This window comes from Oryctolagus cuniculus, chromosome 12 (assembly GCF_051225735.1).
Source record: "Oryctolagus cuniculus isolate XC-2025 breed Fujian yellow rabbit chromosome 12, ASM5122573v1, whole genome shotgun sequence".
Taxonomy (NCBI): Eukaryota; Metazoa; Chordata; class Mammalia; order Lagomorpha; family Leporidae; genus Oryctolagus; species Oryctolagus cuniculus.
Window position 1 is genome coordinate 8,503,964 of NC_142878.1, and position 19,439 is coordinate 8,523,402.

Consider the following 19,439-nt stretch of genomic DNA (forward strand, 5'->3'; position numbering starts at 1 on the left):
AACACTTTCACGGCCACCAAAGCAGCCCCAGAAACAGGAGCCACCCATGCTTTCCTTCCAGTAAGGGCTCATTCCTGGTCACGCACGTGTGGCCTCGGACTGTGACCCCAGACCTGGTACGTGCAATGTGACGGGGGTGGTGCCCAGGGCAGTCCTGGCTCATGGCCAGATGCACCTGCCACCCCCAGGGGCAGGTCCCACACGAGTCTTCCTTCTACCCGCCAGGCTGCAGAGGTCGGGGAACTCAGGCGGGCTCGGACTGAAGCAGATGTCCTACCAGAGGCCTACACTTGCTCACAGGACACTTCCGAGTCGGGTCCCAAGGGGAATGAGCATCAGCGGTGCCCCTGGTGCCCCTGGCTGCTGCCGGGTACCTGAGTGAGCCTCACGGGACAGAACCTCCCTGGTGGGGAAGGGGTCTTCGGGCCGGGAGCAAAGGCCAACAAATCAGGTCTAACTCCATTTAACCCATGATGAGGCCTCTCTTTTTCTTAGATTTATTTTTATTCATTTGAGAGAGCAAGAAAGGGAGACAGACAGACAGAAATATCTTCCATCAGCTGGTTCACTCCCCAAATGAACACAATAGCTGGGGCTGGGCCAGGCTGATGCCTGGAGCCAGTAACTCCATCCACGTCTCCCACATGGGTGGCAGGGGCCCAAGGACTTGGACCATCTTCTGCTAAGGCGAGTTACCAGGGAGCTGGATCGGAAGTGGAGCAGCCAGGGATGGATCCAGTGCTCCGATACGGGATGCTGGCGCCAGAGGTGGCAGCTTAACCCACTGGGCCATGACGCCAGCCCCGGTACATCTTTTCATAACTAATTTTGCTTGCAGGAAACAGAACCACACGGGAAACACCTTCCAAACAAAACCGTCTTCTGCTCACGGGAGGAAGCGTGAATCACTGATGAGGAATTTGACAAATGAATGGCAGGCACGCTGAGAGTCTATGTATTTGATTAATTGCTTTGAAAAGTGAGATTATCTTTTTCTTACAGTAAACACAAACATTTTTTTACAACACTGAGAACACTGGGAGCCAGGATACCAATATCAATAAAACCCAGGTATTATGAAGCCTGTGGAAGCTAAGGAGAAATAAAAATAAAACCCTCATCAAAATAATAATCAAGCCGTTCGCGAGCTGCCTGTCAACACTGCTCCTGTTTTTCCAACTCCAGCTCGAGGCTCAGACTGCACCCTACACCCCACCGGCGATGAGGTGAGAGTAAGACGTGGGGAAAAGGCAGGGACCTGTCGGCACATCTTCAAAACACGCCCCCGCCGAAGCAAACGGCTCTTTCCGGAAATCGTCGGTAAACGTGATTTCCCGGCTGCCCCGAGATCTCTGCCTTGACAGACAGAATATTTTTAAGAAATTAAGTTCCCTGTTTGTTTTCCTTCGGCTCCCACAGGCTCCGTGCTGCCCGAGTTTTATTGATATTGGTGTCTGGGCTCTCGGCCTTCTCAATGTTGCAAAAAATGTTTGTTTCCATACTTGGGTAGGCCTCATCAACCAGGCTGTAGACAAACCGGGGTGGCCGGAACGGCTGCTTATCTCGGAGAACGCGATGCCTGGTGTGTGGCATACACCGGCCTGTGCTAGGGGTGGCGGCCACCTCAGGGCTGTCTTACCTCCACGTGGTAGGTTCCACGACCTCCCCATGAAGAGGGGTGGGGAGCAAGGCTGGGACAGTGCTGGGGATGTGAGCTGGACAGAGAAGACGGCCCCAGGCCCGGGTTCAGGAGCCTGGAGATGGGGTACGAGCCTCATCGCCACTGCCTACTAAGGAACCACTGCACTTAGCCTCTCCCAGGCTGCAGGTCTGTAGCTGCAAACGGAGGTGTCTTCCTGCTCTCTGGCCCCGAGGCCACAGGGGAGAGGATGCTGTGAGCTCTGAAGCACCTCACAAAGTGGCGGGAAGACCTGTTCTGCTCTCTGAAGTGTCCGCTTCCCCGGAACAAAGTCACAGTGAGAGGAAAGGCCTGTGCCTTGAACGCCGGGACCCGGCCCGAGGTCTGCGGCCTGCGGGGGTGGGAAGGGACACTCCCTCCTTGCTGGCCCTTGCTGGCATATTGGGAAAAAGAATTTGCAAACACGTGACCAGCTTCCAGCTCAGTTCTCAGACGAGAAACTGCTTCTGGCTGTCTCTGGAGGGCATCAGACCCTGGCACACGGACGCTGTCTGGCGGCAAAGCCAAGGCCGCTGATCCGGGACCTGGTCTCTGGCAGCTGCTCCCTCCCACTCACCTGCAAACAGACTGGCTGATCCCAGGTTCAGCACCCATACCCAGTGTTTACACCGACCGCAGGGGTACAGGTACAGGTGGGACTGGGCACCACACGGGATAAAAAAAAAATTTCTATTTTTTCTTCCAGGTTGCTTTACTGAAGTCAAGTTTACCTGCCAAAAAATCACCCATCCTGTGCGATCAGTTGTGTGAGCTTTGGTTAATCTATGAAGCTGTCCAACCGTCATCACCACCCGGTTTCAAAACATTTCTGTCACCCTAAGGGCCCCCTCTTCTGCTGGCACCGTCTCTCCACGCCTACCTCCAGCCATCACTGCGCTGCTGTCTGCATGGTTTCGCTGTTTCTAGAAACCACACATTAACAGACTCATGCAAAGCCTATGGCTCTTTTTTTTTTTTTTCCCCTTAGCCTAATGTTTCTGAGGAAAGCAGTGCCCCATTCTGCTAAATCTATCTGTTCATTTGCTGATGGACATTGGGATCTTCCAATGGCATTTTTTAGGGGCAGGGAGGGGTGGGTATGAGGAACAATGCTGCTATGGGCACTCAATACAAGTCTTGCGAGGGCATGTTTTCCTCTTGGGTAGACACTGGGTAGATCCTGCGCCTGCTGGGTCACACGGCTAAGTGTGTATTCTTAAGTGTCTGGGAAGTGTTAGCTTTGTGCAGTCATCTGTCCGTGGTGGAGCCCAGCGTCCTGAGGGAGCCCAGGGCCGTGCAGATGACCCTGCTGGGGTTCAGCACTTCAGACGGGCGGCTGTCACTCCTGGCAGGAACAGCTGCTACTGCGGCCTCGGCTGAGGGTTCACAACCCGGGAAGAACGAAACGTCTCTGTTTTCCAGAACAGCAACACCCAAGGGTGGAGAACCCTGACTCCACACAAGCCCTGGGCCTGCACACAACGCCGTGGGCTCGTCCCGCCTTCTCTTTACCAAGGGCGGGCTCTCACCTGCGTGGCGGCGAGTCTGCCATCAGGCCCCTCAGCCACAGAAGGACGGCGCAGGACACCCGGAGCACTCACCCTTCCAGCTGCTCCTCCCCTAGGATCTGGCGGAGGTTCTTCAGGAAGGACAAGGAGACCAAGGCGTGCGAGTGGCTGATCTTCACGTAGCCCGTCACCACCTCGATGAGCCCCATGAAGTTCTCCAGCTCCGAGGCAATGTTATCTGTGTGGGGAGGACACTGGGTCAGCGGGCGCTCGCTTCCCACAAGGGTGACCAACTTGGGTTCTTAGAAACACGTGTGGGGCGCAGTGTAGGGGGGCTCCTGGCACAGGACCGACACTTCCCGCAGCAAAATTCCCCACTTCCCTGAGCTCGGCTTTCAACAGCCACCCCCGGGACGAGGCCTCCCGGGCGGGGAAGGGAGGTCTCCGGGCGGCTGGGGCTGCATCCCCATGCTGACGAGCAGCAGGTCGGATCATAAATCCTGCACTGCCGATTACTGACACAGGCAGGGAGCATCTTCCAATATGCTCTGCCGACAGACAGCACCGCCTCCACGGCACCAGGGCTCAGCCAGAGAGAGCAGAGCGGCTTCAGGGTCTCGCTAGGAGGTGCCTATGCTACACTTCCAGTTCCTGAGATACAGGATCTATGGTTCAGATCCCGCCTCATTCAACTTGGAGGAAAACACCAGAATGTCAGCAATGGCTGACTGCAGGTAGGTTTTTTTTTTTTTTTTTTTGACAGGCAGAGTGGACAGTGAGAGAGAGAGACAGAGAGAAAGGTCTTCCTTTTTGCCGTTGGTTCACCCTCCAATGGCCGCCACGGCTGGCGCGCTGCGGCCGGCGCACCGCGCTGATCCAATGGCAGGAGCCAGGTGCTTTTCCTGGTCTCCCATGGGGTGCAGGGCCCAAGCACCTGGGCCATCCTCCACTGCACTCCCTGGCCACAGCAGAGGGCTGGCCTGGAAGAGGGGCAACCGGGACAGAATCCGGCGCCCCAACCAGGACTAGAACCCGGTGTGCCGGCGCCGCTAGGTGGAGGATTAGCCTAGTGAGCCGCGGCGCCGGCCTGCAGGTAGGTTTTTAAAAACCCATTTCGAAGTTTTCTGTAATTAATTTCATAGCAAGAAAATAGTTGAACAAAACAGCTGCCAATACAGAAGCAGAAACCACATGGTATGTACACAGCGGATTTCCTGTCATTTTGTTTCACTTACCTGTTTCTCGTAAAAGTAAAAAAAAAAAAAATAGACTTCAGTTTAACATAGGCCAACATTATAATACGGACTATGAAGAATTCACAGTGGTTCAATGACTGGGATTTTCCTGTGACTGCTTTATGGAGGTTTATTTAATAACAGACCCTATTTTGCTTTGAATTGATAAAAATAAAAGAAGGCCAGTTTCTTGGAGGGTAAGACTCCCTCTAAATTTAATGTGGACTTTCATCACTTTCCAAAAATTAAAAGGAAACTCCAGCTGGGAAGACACGAGTCTGCTCACGGTTATGGCTCAAGGAAAAGGGGATGAATTCAAACGCGGTACAGGAAGCATGCCTGCCACTCAGGGCCAGGAATCTCCTTCCCAACGAGGTGTCCTGTCTCCTTAAATCCAGCCCACGGCTTTCTGGAAGATACAGTTCACCATCACGCGTGACGCGTGCTACTCTTACACCGGTGACACTTCTCCATGAGTCTAATTCATGGATCGAATGGTGATCTTCTAGACAAGATGAGCAAAGGGTTTGCGTACTTAGAAGCTGTGTTCTGGGGACACGTTAGTAAAGGAATGTGCTGAGAGCATAGGGGACCCAAGGTCGGCAGGCGCACGAGGGCAAGGCAGTCGCGGCTGCAGGAACAGTGAATTCCAATGTGGAGGCTGGGGTGTGCCCCCAAAACAGCGAATAACAACCCCACAAGAACTAAGCAAAAATCTTTTCTCTGCCATTTCTAAACCTGTAAGGACACAGTCCACTCAGTCCGTAAATAGCAAGGAAAAGTCAAATCACAGAACACTCACCCCACCACCACCAAACTTAAAAAAAAAAAAAAACCTAACAAAAGGATTTACAAGACAGAAATTCCTTTCCTCTTCCGGGTCCGGTCTCCTTACTGTCCTATCCCGGCTTATTAAATGATCAGGACCTCGGCCACGCGGCCCTGGTAGCACGGGCGCCATTGCTAGAATCCTTGTGGACTAAAGATCGGAAGTGACAGCACGCAGGACAGGCTGTGCAAATGCGGCTTCACCAGGAACACCACCTTCTGCACATCCAGGGTTACGCACACGCCAACACATGGTTGTGTCTCTGGGCTCTCAGCAGTACATGGGAGATCGACCAGCTCTTCTGGACTTTATAACAGTTTGATACGCTATATACAAAACACGTCCTTTCGCTTGGGCTCCTCCATGTATGCGATAACCCAACCTCAAGGCAGGGCATGTGGGTGGAGCTGTGGGGTACGGAGGCCTAGCTCTGAGCCATCTGCCTCTCTCAGGGCTCCTGTGCGCAGCGCCAGGCTTGTCCTGGGCAAGACGTGACCAACAGAAAGATGACCTTTACACGAAGCAACACTGTTCCTGTCAACCTGCTTTTATCTCCGAGGGAGACTCATTGGAGAGACAAGCGGCAGGGAGCTTACACACGGTTGCTGGTTTTCATTTTGACACAGAGGAAGAACACCCATAAAAGACAGCCTAGAGACCCAGCCCGCTTCCGGCAGAGGGGATACTCACTGCCTCGTCGGATGTTAATGAGCAGATTCCCCTTGAAGATGGTGCAGCCTTGGAGCATTTGAGCAGAATTAACAGAATCAATGGTCTTTGTTTTCTTGTCTTCCTCACAGACCTTGGGGCACGGACCTTCACAGGGAATGCAGAACATGCTGTGGAAGACAAAGAATCCACACACACACCACACAGAAAGAACACGGAGGATGTGAGTCTGTCTCCTTGCATTAAAAATCATCACTGCACGTTTAGCACGCACTGCGAGAAGCAACTGCTCTGACGCGTTCGAGTGATGGCGCGGTATCTCATCCCCAAGCCCACCCAGCCGCTCAGACTGCAGCCGAGAGGAGAAGGTGCCTGCAGAGGACGAGCGTGCTGCTTGTTTCCAGACAAAACACCGCTCCATCCTGGAGGCTTGTGCGCATCCCGGGCTGCCGGCTGGTGGGCCAGCTGGCTCCATGTGGGAGTCCCAGCCTCGCAGAGGGAGCTCTGGGGGCTGTGGGGACACAGCCGCTCTCTGAGGGCCTGGCCCTTGCCTGCACACCTGCAGCAGGAGCTGGGAGAGCTGACAGGGGTGGCAGTGTCTCTGCCACTCACAGGAACCTGGCTCCTGCCGTGGGAGGCCCAGGGAAGCCCACTGAGGGATTCCAACAGGCACGTGGCTCTGCGCAGATCCGTACGTCCCGCTCCAGCACTACCGAAACTCCTCCCTGACAGTGTTTTGCAGAAACATGTAAATTGATCCAAATGTTGTTTTGCTGCATATGCAATAAAAGCAAGGCGGAGTTTCCATCACTTTGTACTGAGTTCCTATTGCAAACGCTAACCTGAGTGTGACACAAAGCAGTGTTAGGTGGCTCCTCTCCCGCCTGCCCACCACCACTCAGGAGCAGCAGGCAGCGTGCTGGCCCAGCAGCCGAACCTTTGGGATCCACGGCTATATAGAGAACTGGGGTCAGAAAGCCGGGTTGATTCCAAAAAAGATAAATGATGGAAACTTCTGGGGTGTCTGTGGGGCAGCCTGGTAAGTCAGCCAGCCACGAGAGCTGCTTGACCGTTCTTAAATGATCTTTTCCATTTCCGAAAGAAAAAGCATCAAGAAAACAGTCTGAGTTAGAGCTCTTTATATTAGAGTCCTCCCTGCTCCTCAAATGTGTTTTATTAAGGATTTGTTTTTATTGTTTATTTGAAAGGCAGAGAGAGTAACACAGGGAGAGAGGGACAGACAGTCGTCTTCCATCAGCCACTTCACTCCACCGATGGCAGCAATGGCTGGGGCTGGGTCAGGCTGAAGCCAGGAGCCAAAGCTCTAACAGGTCTCCCACACGGGTGGCAGGGACCCAAGGACTCAGGCCATCTTCTGCTGCTGATTAGAAGTGGAGTGGCTGGGACTCGAACCGGCATTCTGATATGGGATGCCAGCTTCAGAGGCAGTAGCTTAACCCACAGGACCACAGCACCAGCCCCTGGGAATCTTATTTTCTATTTAAGAGAGAGATGCAGGGTTATTCTGTTTAGAAGCTTAAACAGAATTTCTCTGTATATTCCTTTTTCCTTTTGGGTGAATAAGGACCCAGGCTTCCACAGGGTCCTGCAGGAACCCGACCCAGGGCAGAGGGGCTCAGCTGCACACTCAGCATCGTTACTTCTCGCACAGGGAGCAGCTTTCATTCAGCATGCTCCGTCTGCCTTCCCTTGTTTCTCATTTATGGACTTCTTATTTATTTGTATTTATTTGAGAGACTGAGTGGCAGAGCAAGAGAGAGAGAAACATGGACATACAGAGCCCCCCCATCCACTGGTTACTCCCCAAATGCCCACAACTGCTGGGGCTGGGTCAGACCAAAGCCAGGAACTCCATCCAGGTCTCCCACATGGGTGGCAGGGACCCGACCACTTGGGTCATCACCTGCTGCCTCCCAGAGTGTGCATTAGCAGGAAGCTGGGATGAGGATCGTAGCCAGGACTCAAGCCCAGGCGCTCTGAGACGGGAGGTGGGCACCCTCACTAGCGTGCAACCGCTGTGCCACACGCCGCCTCTCTTGTTTCTTAATTACTCAGATGCCGCAGAATCTCGTGCGGCTTCCATTTTTAAACCCTTTGCATCTTGAAATAGCTGTAGGTTCACAAAGTTGCAGAGACGGTACAGAGACCTCAGGCACCCTTCACCTGATTTCCTCCCGTGGTCACCACATCTAACGTGATGATCTTGCCCTAGGAAAACCAGGAAATGAACACTGCCACAGCGTGTGCGCGGCCCTGTGCCATCGCATCGCCGTGCAGGTCTGCGTGACCCCAAGGCAGGCAAGACACTGCCACAAAGATCGCCCTCGTGCTCCCTACCCAGGCATGGGCACCTCCGCACCCAGAATTCCCAACTCCTGGCAACCACTGAACTGTCCTCCGTGTCTATCATCCTGTCATTTGGAGACTGTTACATAAGTGGAATTATACAGTAGGTGACCTTTAGCGATCAGCTTTTTTTTTTCACACAGCATAATGTCCTTGAGACCCAGCCAAGTGTGTGTTTTGATGGTTTGTTCCTTTTTCTTGCTGAGCAATAGTCCACGGTGTGGGTGCACAGTTTGCTTCGTCACTTACCTACCACAGAGCATCTCAGTGCCTCCACTTTGTGGCCACTACAAAGGAAGTTGCTATAGGAATAAAAGCGTACATGATTTTGGGTCGACATTAGCATTTTTATTTCTCTTGGACAAATGTCCAGGATTGCAAGGCAGCTGCATGTTTAGTTCCCCTCCATCTTTTAATCAAACAGGAATTTCTGACACAGACACACACATGCACACATACACACTGACAAAATGTCTAGGGATCACCTGGGTCTGAAACACCTGTTTTCCTAAGGGAGTGTTCTAAGCACGTGGTATATATTTAAGCGTCCTCAAATCCACCCTAGTATTACAAGTACTAAACATATATGTTTAAAGTGAGTGTTAAATCGGCCTCAAAGGCTAGGAGAGGGGGATTTATTATTTCTTGTTGGAATTTTATCTTAAAATGGAAAAAGTGGGGCTGGTGCTGTGGCATAGCGGGTTAAGCACCACCTACAGCGCCAGCAACCCATGTGGGCACCAGCCGGAGTCTCAACTGCTCCACTTCTGATCCAGCTCCCTGCTAATGCACCTGGGAAAGCAGTGGAAGATGGGCCCCTGTACCCGCTGGGAGACCCGGAAGAAGCACCTGGCTTTGGATCTGCCCAGCTCCAGCTTGCAGCCATCTGGGGAGTGAACCAGTGGATGGAAGATTCTCTCTCTCTGCCTCCACCTCTCCCTCTCTGTAACACCACTTTTCAAATAAATAAATAAATCTTTAAAAAACAATAAAATGAAATGGAAAGGGTGTATGTGTACTTGTGAACAGATGGCCAAGCTTGGTTCTTCGAGGAATGCACTGAAGACCAAAGGCGCTGCCCGCCACCCTGGCTGCTGCAGGACAACCGCCCCACGCTGAGCCCCCAGACCACCTGCCCTGGCCCTCCCCTCCAGCTCCAGGAGGAAGGGGAAGTGAGAACTGGGGCTGAGCCTCCCCTGGGTGCCAGACTTGGCCCTAGGGCCCAAGGTGGGCCTTGGTAAAGCCCCATTTATCTTCTAGGACTGCCGGTACAATGAAGGCAGAAGACGGCAGACGTAATTTTAGGTGGAATCTGTACACTTTACGGCTCATTCCAGTTCTTGGCCCAGTATCATCTCAAAGCCTTCCACACGTTCTGTTTCCTGTGACGGTGTTCACAGAAATTAGAACCAGCAGAAAGCTGCCTGACGTGCAATACTTCGAAAGAATGCAAGTTTTGTTTTCTATTTGGAAGTGAGCCTAAGAGAGGAGCGACGTCTCCAAACACCACGTTGCAAACAGCCCCTCTCCACGGAGAACTGCCTCACGTTGTTTGCAGAAGTGGTACTGAGAATCGGAGTTCCCTTTTCCAACGCTCTGTCCTATTTGCAGAATAGAGTTACTTTGAAGACCCCAGCGGCAGAAGGGCCCCTGGTGCCAACAATGATGGAGGCACTGGGCCCAGGACAACAGAACGACCCTCTAAGTTCTCTGCCCGCTCCAGGGGAGGCGACAGCAGCCCTAGACCTCGACTCTTGTGTCGCGTCCACAGTGGAGGTCACCACACCAGCGCCTCTTCTGTAGAAGCCTAGGACAGCTCCCAGCAGTCCCGTGGGCACACACAGACGCTGGTGCCTGTTCTCAGGCGCCCCTTTCTGGGTGAAGTCTCGCATCCATGAAGACAAAGGAGGGAGCACAGAAAAGTGTGGGGGGGGGGTGGAGCTGAAGGGTGTGAGGGGGCAGAGGTGCTCCCACTTGAAAGTCACTGTGCGTGCCCTGAGCCCACACTGAGAGGTGGCAGCCGCTTGGTGCCAGCAGAGCCTTGTCCCCTTGCGCCCCTGGCACTCCCAGAGCCTGCACTGGGGGAGCGTGGAGCAGCACCGGAGAAAGACAGGCTTCACCTACAGTCCCAGCTCCGCACACGCACAGCACATGAACCCCGCAAGCCAGGTCCTGAATCTCAAGTGTGTGTGTGTGTGTGTGTATGTGGGGGGATGCACAGAAACATGCCACTCGCTCCCAGAGTCTCATCAAGAATCCAGGTTCCACCAGCCCTCTGCAACGGACCCACCCGAGGGTCCCCCGGCCGTGCGTGCCCTCGGGGGCCCGTGGGACCACTCACCTCTGGCTGCCGTTGCGGATGAAGCCCGACGGGCACTCCTGCATGCACTCGCCGTCGTGGATGACAAAGCCCTCGGAGTCGCCGCCATCGGCGTTAGGGATGTTGGCGCAGAAGTCGCGGTCCACGCAGCGCCAGCCCTCGAATCGGTAGGTGTTGGGCGGGCAGGCGGGCACGCAGACGCCGGAGAAATAGTAGTGGCGGCAGGCGACGCAGGCCGTGTCGTCGTCAGGCGCGTGGCAGCTGCCCAGGCACTCGGGGTGGCAGCATTCGTTGTTCTCGGTGCATGCCCGCTTCCCGCACGCGCTGGGGCACACTGCGAGGACAAAGGGGAGAGGGCTGTGAGATGGTGTGGGGGACCCGCGGCCTCCAGCATCCTGCTGGGTCACCTGGGGGCTCCCACAGCACTGGAAGGCTCCCTGGGGAGAAAAGCCACATGAGGCTGCAGGGAGCCCCACCACCGCGAGGGGGCGCCTCGCCTGGTCTGGGTCCAGTCCTCAGCCCTGGCACCCTGACCTCTCCCTTTCCATCTGTAGGTGGGATTGACACTATCCAATGAGAAGGCTGCCCAGGCGCAGGTGACCCTGGGGAAGCCCCAGACCAGTACTTCCACAAGCACCGTGCTTTGATCTTTCTGGATTCCAAGTCAGTCCCTCAATGAAAACCCCTGAAAGCCTTACTGTGCACAAATGCCTCTTATTATGGTTAGACTACAACAGCAAGGTGGCACCATTCGGGTCTGCAGAATAGCTTTCGCAAAGCGGGTCTCTTGTACCCTGTCAAAAGTTTGCCCCAACCCAGCAAGGAGAGAAAGTTCACCCCGAGTGGTAACCTAGCAGGTCACCGAGAAACCACCCCGGGTCACGCACAAGAACGCAGAGGGATGGACAGGCCCTCTGAGACCAGAGGCCAGAAGACGTTAGGAGCCACCTCCTGCAAGCCCCTCCTTGCTCAAGTTAAATGAAACCAGTGTCTAGAATCCACAAATCCACAATTTACATCCAAAACAGATGAGCTGGCGGTTATTTCCATAATGATGCTGCAACGATCACACTCCACGGGCTGTTAGCCTTACTCGTAAATAAAATATAAATCAACAAAACAGGAAGTCTGGTTTGCATTATACACGGCCTATTTTCCTTCAGTAGGAAAACAATACAAAATTATTTAAATGTGTATATTTTATATTCTGGCATGCAATATTGAGTGAAGATTCTATTATTTGTGTTTTCTCATAATAAAAATGTGTGCTCGAAAACAATCAGAAATTACAGCTAGGAAAGAACACAACGAACACGGAAGCCCACCTGCCCATAAAAGGACCTTTATAAATAGCTTGAGGACCCCCAACCCAGGTCCTTTCTTATGCACGTGCAAGGGCATATAAACACAGATAACTAGTAACACAGGCTAAGCTATTCTGAAAGCATTTTATTTATTTTTTTCTTGGCATAATAGACTGAGTTCCACCATCATTAAACAGCAGCACCACATCCCCTTGCAGGGTGTCCAACATCTGGTGCGCCTGTCGCCCACTCTGGGTACCTCCTTTAGCCTCAACTTTTTATTATTACAGTCAGTGCCGCAGTCTCCACGAGCACCCTTCATATTTCATCAGGATCAATGCCCAGAATTGATCCGGCTGACTCAAGCTGTCCTCAGGAAAGATCGTACCAATAGACACACCTACTAGCTGCATCCAAGAGTTCCTGTTTCACTTCAAAGGGTGAATTTAGAAACAGGTATCAGAACTTGGGCATTCAAGTCCAAAGAAAGCAAACCAACTCTCCTGATGCTGCCAAGCTGAAGGGGACTCGCAGCTTTCTCCTTTGAAATAATCCTTTAGCACAAACAACAGGTTGCCTTCCACTAGGCATCGGCCTTATCCTTTGTGGTAATTTTTATTTGGGTGTGTTAACAGCCAGCGAGATACTAGTTACCAGCCGCTTGGCAAAAAGGGACCAGCAAGATGTCAGCAAGCTTTAGGACTGGAATCTCCTGAAAGACTCCCTAAAACAGAGAGGGCCTCGCTTCTGCCTCCTGCTGGCTGGAATGCAGACTAACACGTGGGCGCTCCAACAGCCCTGTGGGATCACAAGGTGACCCACTAGGAATGTTGGAGCAAGGTGGAATGACCTGGTCCCCAGGAGTGTGGAGCCACGGGGGAACCCTGGACTGCTCCCCTCCAGACTTCTCCGCAGACAGAGTTTTAGGCCATTTGTCACATGGAAGCAACCCCAACTGAGACACAGCTTCAGAACTATCAGGGAAGAAGAAAACAATTCCTGTTGGATTGTGTCGCTTCCTTCCGCGGAATTCTCTCGCGACTGCTTCTGCCTGCTTCTCAGAACTAACCTACACAAGAATACTGAGCAGCTGACTCCCCGTGATCACACAGGAAAGCTTACGTGTGGAGCTCCGCAAGCGTGCAGCTGCATTTACTACCTACCGAAGTGACTGTCTTAAGGAGAACACAAACCTGAATTTGCAAGGCTCACATATTTACAGAACACACATACACACACTCTTCTCATCAAAACTCTCCCTTAAAGACATCTCATTATCAAATGGGTTAAATGATTTCTTAATTTCACGTAGTAACTTATGGAAGTCACTTCAAGGGTAAGATCTAAAGAAATCTTGAAATTACATATCCTGATTTCGAGTGTTTGGGACAACAGAATTAAGTCCGTCTGTCCTTTGGTTTTCTGTCCATGCAGAACTGTTGACTGGGCGTGTGCTGCACCTGCTCGCCAGGCAGTCCCTGTCCTCCAGGGATGGACGACACACCACGTGGGACAGGACTGAGTGCAGGTGCTGGTGTAGCCCAGGCTCTGAGCTCCAGAGAAGACTGTGCAGTGATGAGGCTGGAGATGAAAGCAGGAAGATGAGAGGAATAAAGAACATTGCAGATGGAGTCTCACGTAACACAAGTGGGCTGCTGCAAGCTCACCAGGTATCACACGGATCCGAGAAGTTCAACAAACCAAACACACAAACGAGGTTCAGGGTCGCCTTCCAACAGGTGCCAGCAGTGGTGTACACACACACACAGCCTGCTCGGAGCCCTGGATTCCCAGAGCTGGCTCTGTGCTGGGCCAGCACCATCCGGCTTTGTGAGCAGAGGAGAGAGGGGAGCTACCCCGCGATCTCACTATCACTGAGACTAAGGTAGACCAGTATCCCCTTGCAGCGTCCTCTTTTCCTCACGTACAATTTCAAGAAAACGTGACATAAAATGAGAAACAAGAGACATTAAGATCAATTAGTTACTCGAGTGGTAATAAACACTGGGGAGCATTTAAAAAAGAAAACAGAAAAATGCCCCCACAAATGTGCTTGCCATGGATCGCACCCCGATATAAACGTCGCACTTTTGCAGGATGAAAATGAACAAAGACACCTCACCCAGTGCCCGCATTTCACATCTCACATCCCTCGGGACAGAGGCCAGCGCAGTGTCCACTGCGGCCTCCCCGTGGGGTCAGTCGGTCGCTGCCGCAACAAGCCACAGTGTGGGGAGCTGCACTGGTTTTCGCGGTGGGTGCAGCTTCAGAAGGAATTCCAGCGAAGCTGCCACAAGGTGAAGGGACCTGAAGCTATGCACAGTCTGTGGGGAGTGAGGGTGGGGCGTGATGGGGAGGAGGACACTTCCGATGAGTGGTGGCCCCGGGGATGGAAGCTGGGGGTCCCCCTTGCTGAGACACACAGTGAGCGTTCTGGGGAACCAGTGGAGAGGTCTGGGATCACACATCCTGCAGCCGGCCCCACAGGACTGCCTTAAATTCTGCCTCATCTCAATGTATATAAATACTATTAGTGTTCAGGACTGCTTAGAGATTTCTTGAAAAGCCCCAGGCGGTGAGTCAAGCCAGCAGATGACAAAACTTTACACTGAGTGCAGTACCAACTCCCCAACCATGGCGCCACGGGGGAGAGGGAGGGAACCCCTTCTCTAGCATCCGCGAGGAGGGGGCACGTGGAGCACTTCAACTTCTAAATACTAAGAGGAACACGGAGTCTACCGTACAGTAACAGATAACAGAGGGAAAGCGAATTGATTTTGTCCAGGAGATGTTGCCAGTCCTTGCAATTCTGACAATGGCCCACAATAAAAACAACAACAACAAAATGCCTATCTAAATTGCTGGGAAAGCAAACAACATGTCCCACACTGACCACGAAAAAGACTGGCCTGGGGTCACAATCACATAAAACACAGCGCTGCATTTAAAAGCTCATTCTCTTCATTTTTGGGGACAGGAAAAAACCTCCCATACATCAGCCTTTACCCCTCTTCCACCCCAGGGTCCTTGCAGTTATTAAAGTCTTTCTAGGGTTTTTTTTTATTATTATTATTTTTATTCTTGCCCGTAAATTCTTTAACGAGCTTCAGCTACAGGAAACCGTTTTTTAAAGTGCACGATACTAACGTGTCCTGCTGGAAGAGCAGAGAGGAGGCAGCCCCCCCAGGAGAAATGCAGGAAGGGCTCTCGGCCACAGAATTCCTCACCACGCAGTTTCATCCCAGATCATTCCTGCAGGACGGAACTAGCTCGGGGATGCTCCAATCAGGTGAAGTTCTCAATCAACACCCAGGGCGGTTTAGGGACATCTTCGCTACTCTGGTTGCCCTAAGATCCACGTGCCCCAGAGAAGGAGGGAGACAGCCTCAGGCTCCGAGATCCAGCGCCGCTAACGCCAGGAAAGTGGATTTCGGCCGCCAGGGGGCATCAGAGAGACACAGATCTTAGCTTCTCTTGCCTTGCAAGGAAAGGAACTGAATCCTCAGACCACAGGGAGGGGCAGTGGGGAAGGAGACCGGGAAGGAGATGGGGAAGGGAGGGGGGGATTCTGGCCTAGTCAGTGGATCCAAGGGTCGGCCCCTCCTCCCCTCAGCGAGGCCCCAGGCAGTCGGAGGAGAGGGAGTGAGAGAGGCTCCAGGTGACCTTCACAGCCTGGCCCCAGGCTGGGTCCTGCAGGCTCAGGGACTCAGCCTGGCCCTGCTGGGGCTCACAGCCTGAGGCTCCCCCCCGGGGGGGGGGGGGGAGGACCCAAAAGGGCAAGCAAAAGGCTGAGTAGGGCAGTTGCCCAGGGGAGGGACTTCCAGGCCAGAGCCTGACAAGTGAGCAGGAGCTGGCAGGTGCCTGGGAATGGTGGCAGAGCCACTGGGGAGAGTGGGCCGAGGAACCGGGGGAGAGAGGAAAACTCAGAACAACTGGACAGAGGCAGGGGAGCTGGGGGGGGGGGCAGCGCCTGGGACTCCACCAGCAGAGGTGCGGACTACCTTGGGAGAACAGGGACCATTCTGAGCAGCGGTCCACATTAGCCGGCAGCCATCTCTCCTGGCAGTGGCAATGGCCCAGATCAAGGGGCGGCAGCACAGATGGCGGACGTGGTGCCGTGGTGCCTGGGAAAGACACACTTTGAGGAGGGTTTCTTTCTTTTTTTTTTTCCCCGTACAGAAGGATCAGTTCCGTGTGGGATGTGTTGTTTCCGTGCAGACACCCAAGGGAAAATGCCCGGCCCGCGGCTGCACCAATGCCATCAGGAGCGGTCAGGGCCTCGAGTCAGGGCCAGGGTCACGGTGGGTGGGGAGACGGAGACTGCAAGGAAGTGGGACTTCAGGCCTGGTTTCCAGCCTTCCCCGCCCCCTCCCCACAGACACACAGTACAGGAGAAGGACAACAAGGCACACTGGTCGTGAGGGCCTAGGGACAAAGAGGCCAACTCAGGTTGACCCTGCTGCTTTCTCTTTGTAATCAGCCACACAGAGAGAAGGCTACACTGCTGCTTATCCAGGAAGATACACGGACCCCCTGCCGTCCGGCTGAAAGCTGTAGTTTGGACAGAGGGTAGGACACCATCCCTAGGAGCCGGCATCGGGTGCAGAGATGCCCGGGGGCCCAAGGCGGGCCCAGGTAAGGACAGCTGTCCAGGGCTGGACTGTGTCCACTCGGCTTGGCGGGTGTGCTAGGATGCCCTCGGCTGGTACGGTAATCAATCTCCTCTCGTGCATACCTCCGCCCACCCCATCACCCAGGATACTGCTCTGATTTGAATGCGTGCTCTTCAAGTCCACGTATGGAAATCTGGTTGCCACTGAGATGGTATCTCAGGGTGGGGACTCCAACTAGACTTCACATGTTGATGGTATTTGACAGTGGGGTCTTTGGGAAGCAACTAGGGTTAGAAGAACAGGGGGCCCAGGATGGGGTTGGTGGCTTTATTGGGGACCACGCTGGCACCCATGCTCTAACTGTGGGACGCCTGTCACCAGGTGACAGGGCAGCTAGAGGTCCGGTACCAGGCGCTGGGACTTCCCCGCCTCCAGGAGGCTGAGCCGTAAATCCCTTTTCTCTATAAACCACTCAGCCCCAGGTATTTTGTTACAGCAGCAGAAAACAGACCAAGCCCGATCTCTTTCAAAGGCAGTAGAGCAATGGAGACGCCACGCAGGCTTTCCAGGCTCAGAGAGAGCTGCTGTATCTCACTCCAGCTTATCACTGTGATGTTCTTGACATAAACCTGCTGGAACAGACAAGCAGGATTCCTAGGAAATGCTTAGCTCCACAAAGTAAAATGCAAATGACACACACACTTACATGTGTGCACGTGCAAGCACACATATACACTGTTCATATGTGTGTGTGTGTGCTTACGACCCTGCCTCACCCTAATTACCTCCCAAAGGCCCCACCTTCAAAAGCCAAGAGGGCACACACGCACTGCTCACCACACCACTCCCATCGCTAGTGAGGCGGCACCGGGTTCCGGGACTGCTTCATAGCACGCAGAAGCAGGCAGTCATGTGCCAGGAGCACCTGGGGCCATGAGATCTGCCTGGGCCAGTCTCGCATCAGCTCAAAACCCTGCTCTGTAAAACCCAGGTGACCCATCGGGCTATGTTCAGGGACATCGAATTAGAGAAAGCCCTGCTCCACTGCCCGGTAGCACCAGCAGGGATCTTCCAGGACCAAGCAGACTGCGGGAATCACTCTGACCTTGAAGATGCCTCGTGTCAACATGCTCATGTGAATCTAGGACTCCTATGTGAGTGCGATTGACACTATACACTGAATGCTGCCCATATGCCTGCTAGAGTAAGCGTTTTATATATGTTATTTCTCTCACACACACTTGTCTCCAACAATTACCCGAGGTCCACTGTCACCATCCTTACCTGTCAACGGTCAAATGGAAGGAACTGAGAGCCTAAACAGCTTGTCTAAGGGGGGAAACTATAAAGACACAAACCTGGGCTCCTCACCCTGGTCTCCCTGACCGTGGCCGGAAGCTGCTGCCCACACGACTGGAGCTGGCCACTGCTCCAGCGCCTCCCCGCTGTCTAAGCAAAGCACCCCGGGAGCTCCTCACATCCTACTCTTCCCTGTAAGCCTGCACCCCTTAGGAAGAGCAAAGCCATGAGCCTGCTTAAAGACTGTGTAAGGACAAAACCTGACGGACACACACTCTGGGAGAGCCGGGCACCTGAGGGACAATACGGAGACAATGTGCACTGCGAGCTTGCTTTATTGATTGGGTTATGGCAAATGGAAGCCTCAGGAACATTTCTGAGCACAAACCTGCACGGCTGGGTCTAGTTAGGGTTTGCAGCCAGGGCCACGGCTCAGCTGTGGTCCTGGAGTAGCAGAGCAGCCCCTCTAGGGGAGGCCCTGGGTCCTGCAGCACACCCTAAAGAGCTCATGTACCCACACGCAAGTGCCGTGCTCCCTGGAAGCCAACCAGACCCAGGAAGGCTCAACTCAACGGCCCCCAGGGCCAGTTCCACCCTGACAAGTCTGCCTAAAGCAATTAGGTAGTGAGAGTTCATTCTCTTCGTCCACGCATACAGCTCAGCTGGACCACAACCTCTGCCATGCAGGAGAAGGAAAAGCCCAACAGCCATGCCCTCACCTCGGCCGAGCACACAATCCAGGCTGACAGCAACGTCTGAGGGCCAGGCGGGGGCTCGCTCTTTGAGACAGAAGGTAAGCCACAAGGTGGGGCTGCAGACTGTCACTGTGAGCATTTCACTAATGACCAAAAGAAACAGTTGCCTACCTACCGACAATGCCCATTGGGTCCATTTCAATCTCAGGAACTAACAAGCAGAGCTGAGCAGAGCATTGACAAAGTAGAAAACAAATACACGTGGCAAAAAGGGCAACCAAGAAACCAGAGGGAGGCGAGTTACAAAGAGCATCGTCATTACAGAGACTTGGGGAGCTAAATGCTAAGGGTAGGACAGAGAGGCCGTTGGTGCAGAGAGGCAATGCAGGGACCATAGGAAGGTGAGAGGCTGAGGGGCAGGTGGCTCAGACCTCCTGCAGGCTGGTGGACGCAGGAGGCGACGGGTCCTTCCTCCCTTCAGACATGTTTTAGAAAAGCTTTAATGAGCTACAGTTTACCCACCGAAAGTGTACAATGGCTTTTAATATATACACAGAATAGTACAAACTCTCACAATCTTAACATATTTTCATCCTGGGGGCTGGCACTGTAGTGCAGTAGGTTAAGCCTCCATCTTCAGCACTGGCATCCTAAAGGGCGCTGGTTCCTGTCCCAGCTGCTCCACTTCCAGTCCAGCTCCCTGCTGGCCTGGGAAAGCAGTGGAAGATGGCCCAAGTGCTTGGGCCCCTGCACGCATGTGGGAGACTTGAAAGAAGCTCCTGGCTCCTGGCTTTGGATCAGCTCAGCTCTGGCCATTGTGGCCATTTGGGGAGTGAACCAGCAGATGGAAGACCTTTCTCTGTCTCTCTCTGATTGCCCCTCTCTCTGTAACTCTGCCTCTCAAATAAATAAATAAATCTTT

The 19,439-nt window shown here is 53.4% G+C and overlaps 1 protein-coding gene across 4 annotated transcripts in view; it reads right to left on the minus strand.

Annotated features, from left to right (window-relative positions):
- The window catches only part of IGF1R (insulin like growth factor 1 receptor), a 250,880-nt gene that overhangs the window by 36,321 nt on the left and 195,120 nt on the right, over positions 1–19,439 (minus strand). For all 4 annotated transcript variants that reach the window (XM_008248786.4, XM_017337784.4, XM_017337786.4 and 1 more), the window contains 3 exons: positions 10,628–10,940; positions 5,941–6,089; positions 3,280–3,424 (listed from right to left, as the gene is read on the minus strand). In XM_008248786.4, coding sequence (XP_008247008.1) covers positions 3,280–3,424; positions 5,941–6,089; positions 10,628–10,940 — 607 coding nt within the window. The remainder of the gene's footprint in view (positions 1–3,279; positions 3,425–5,940; positions 6,090–10,627; positions 10,941–19,439) is intronic.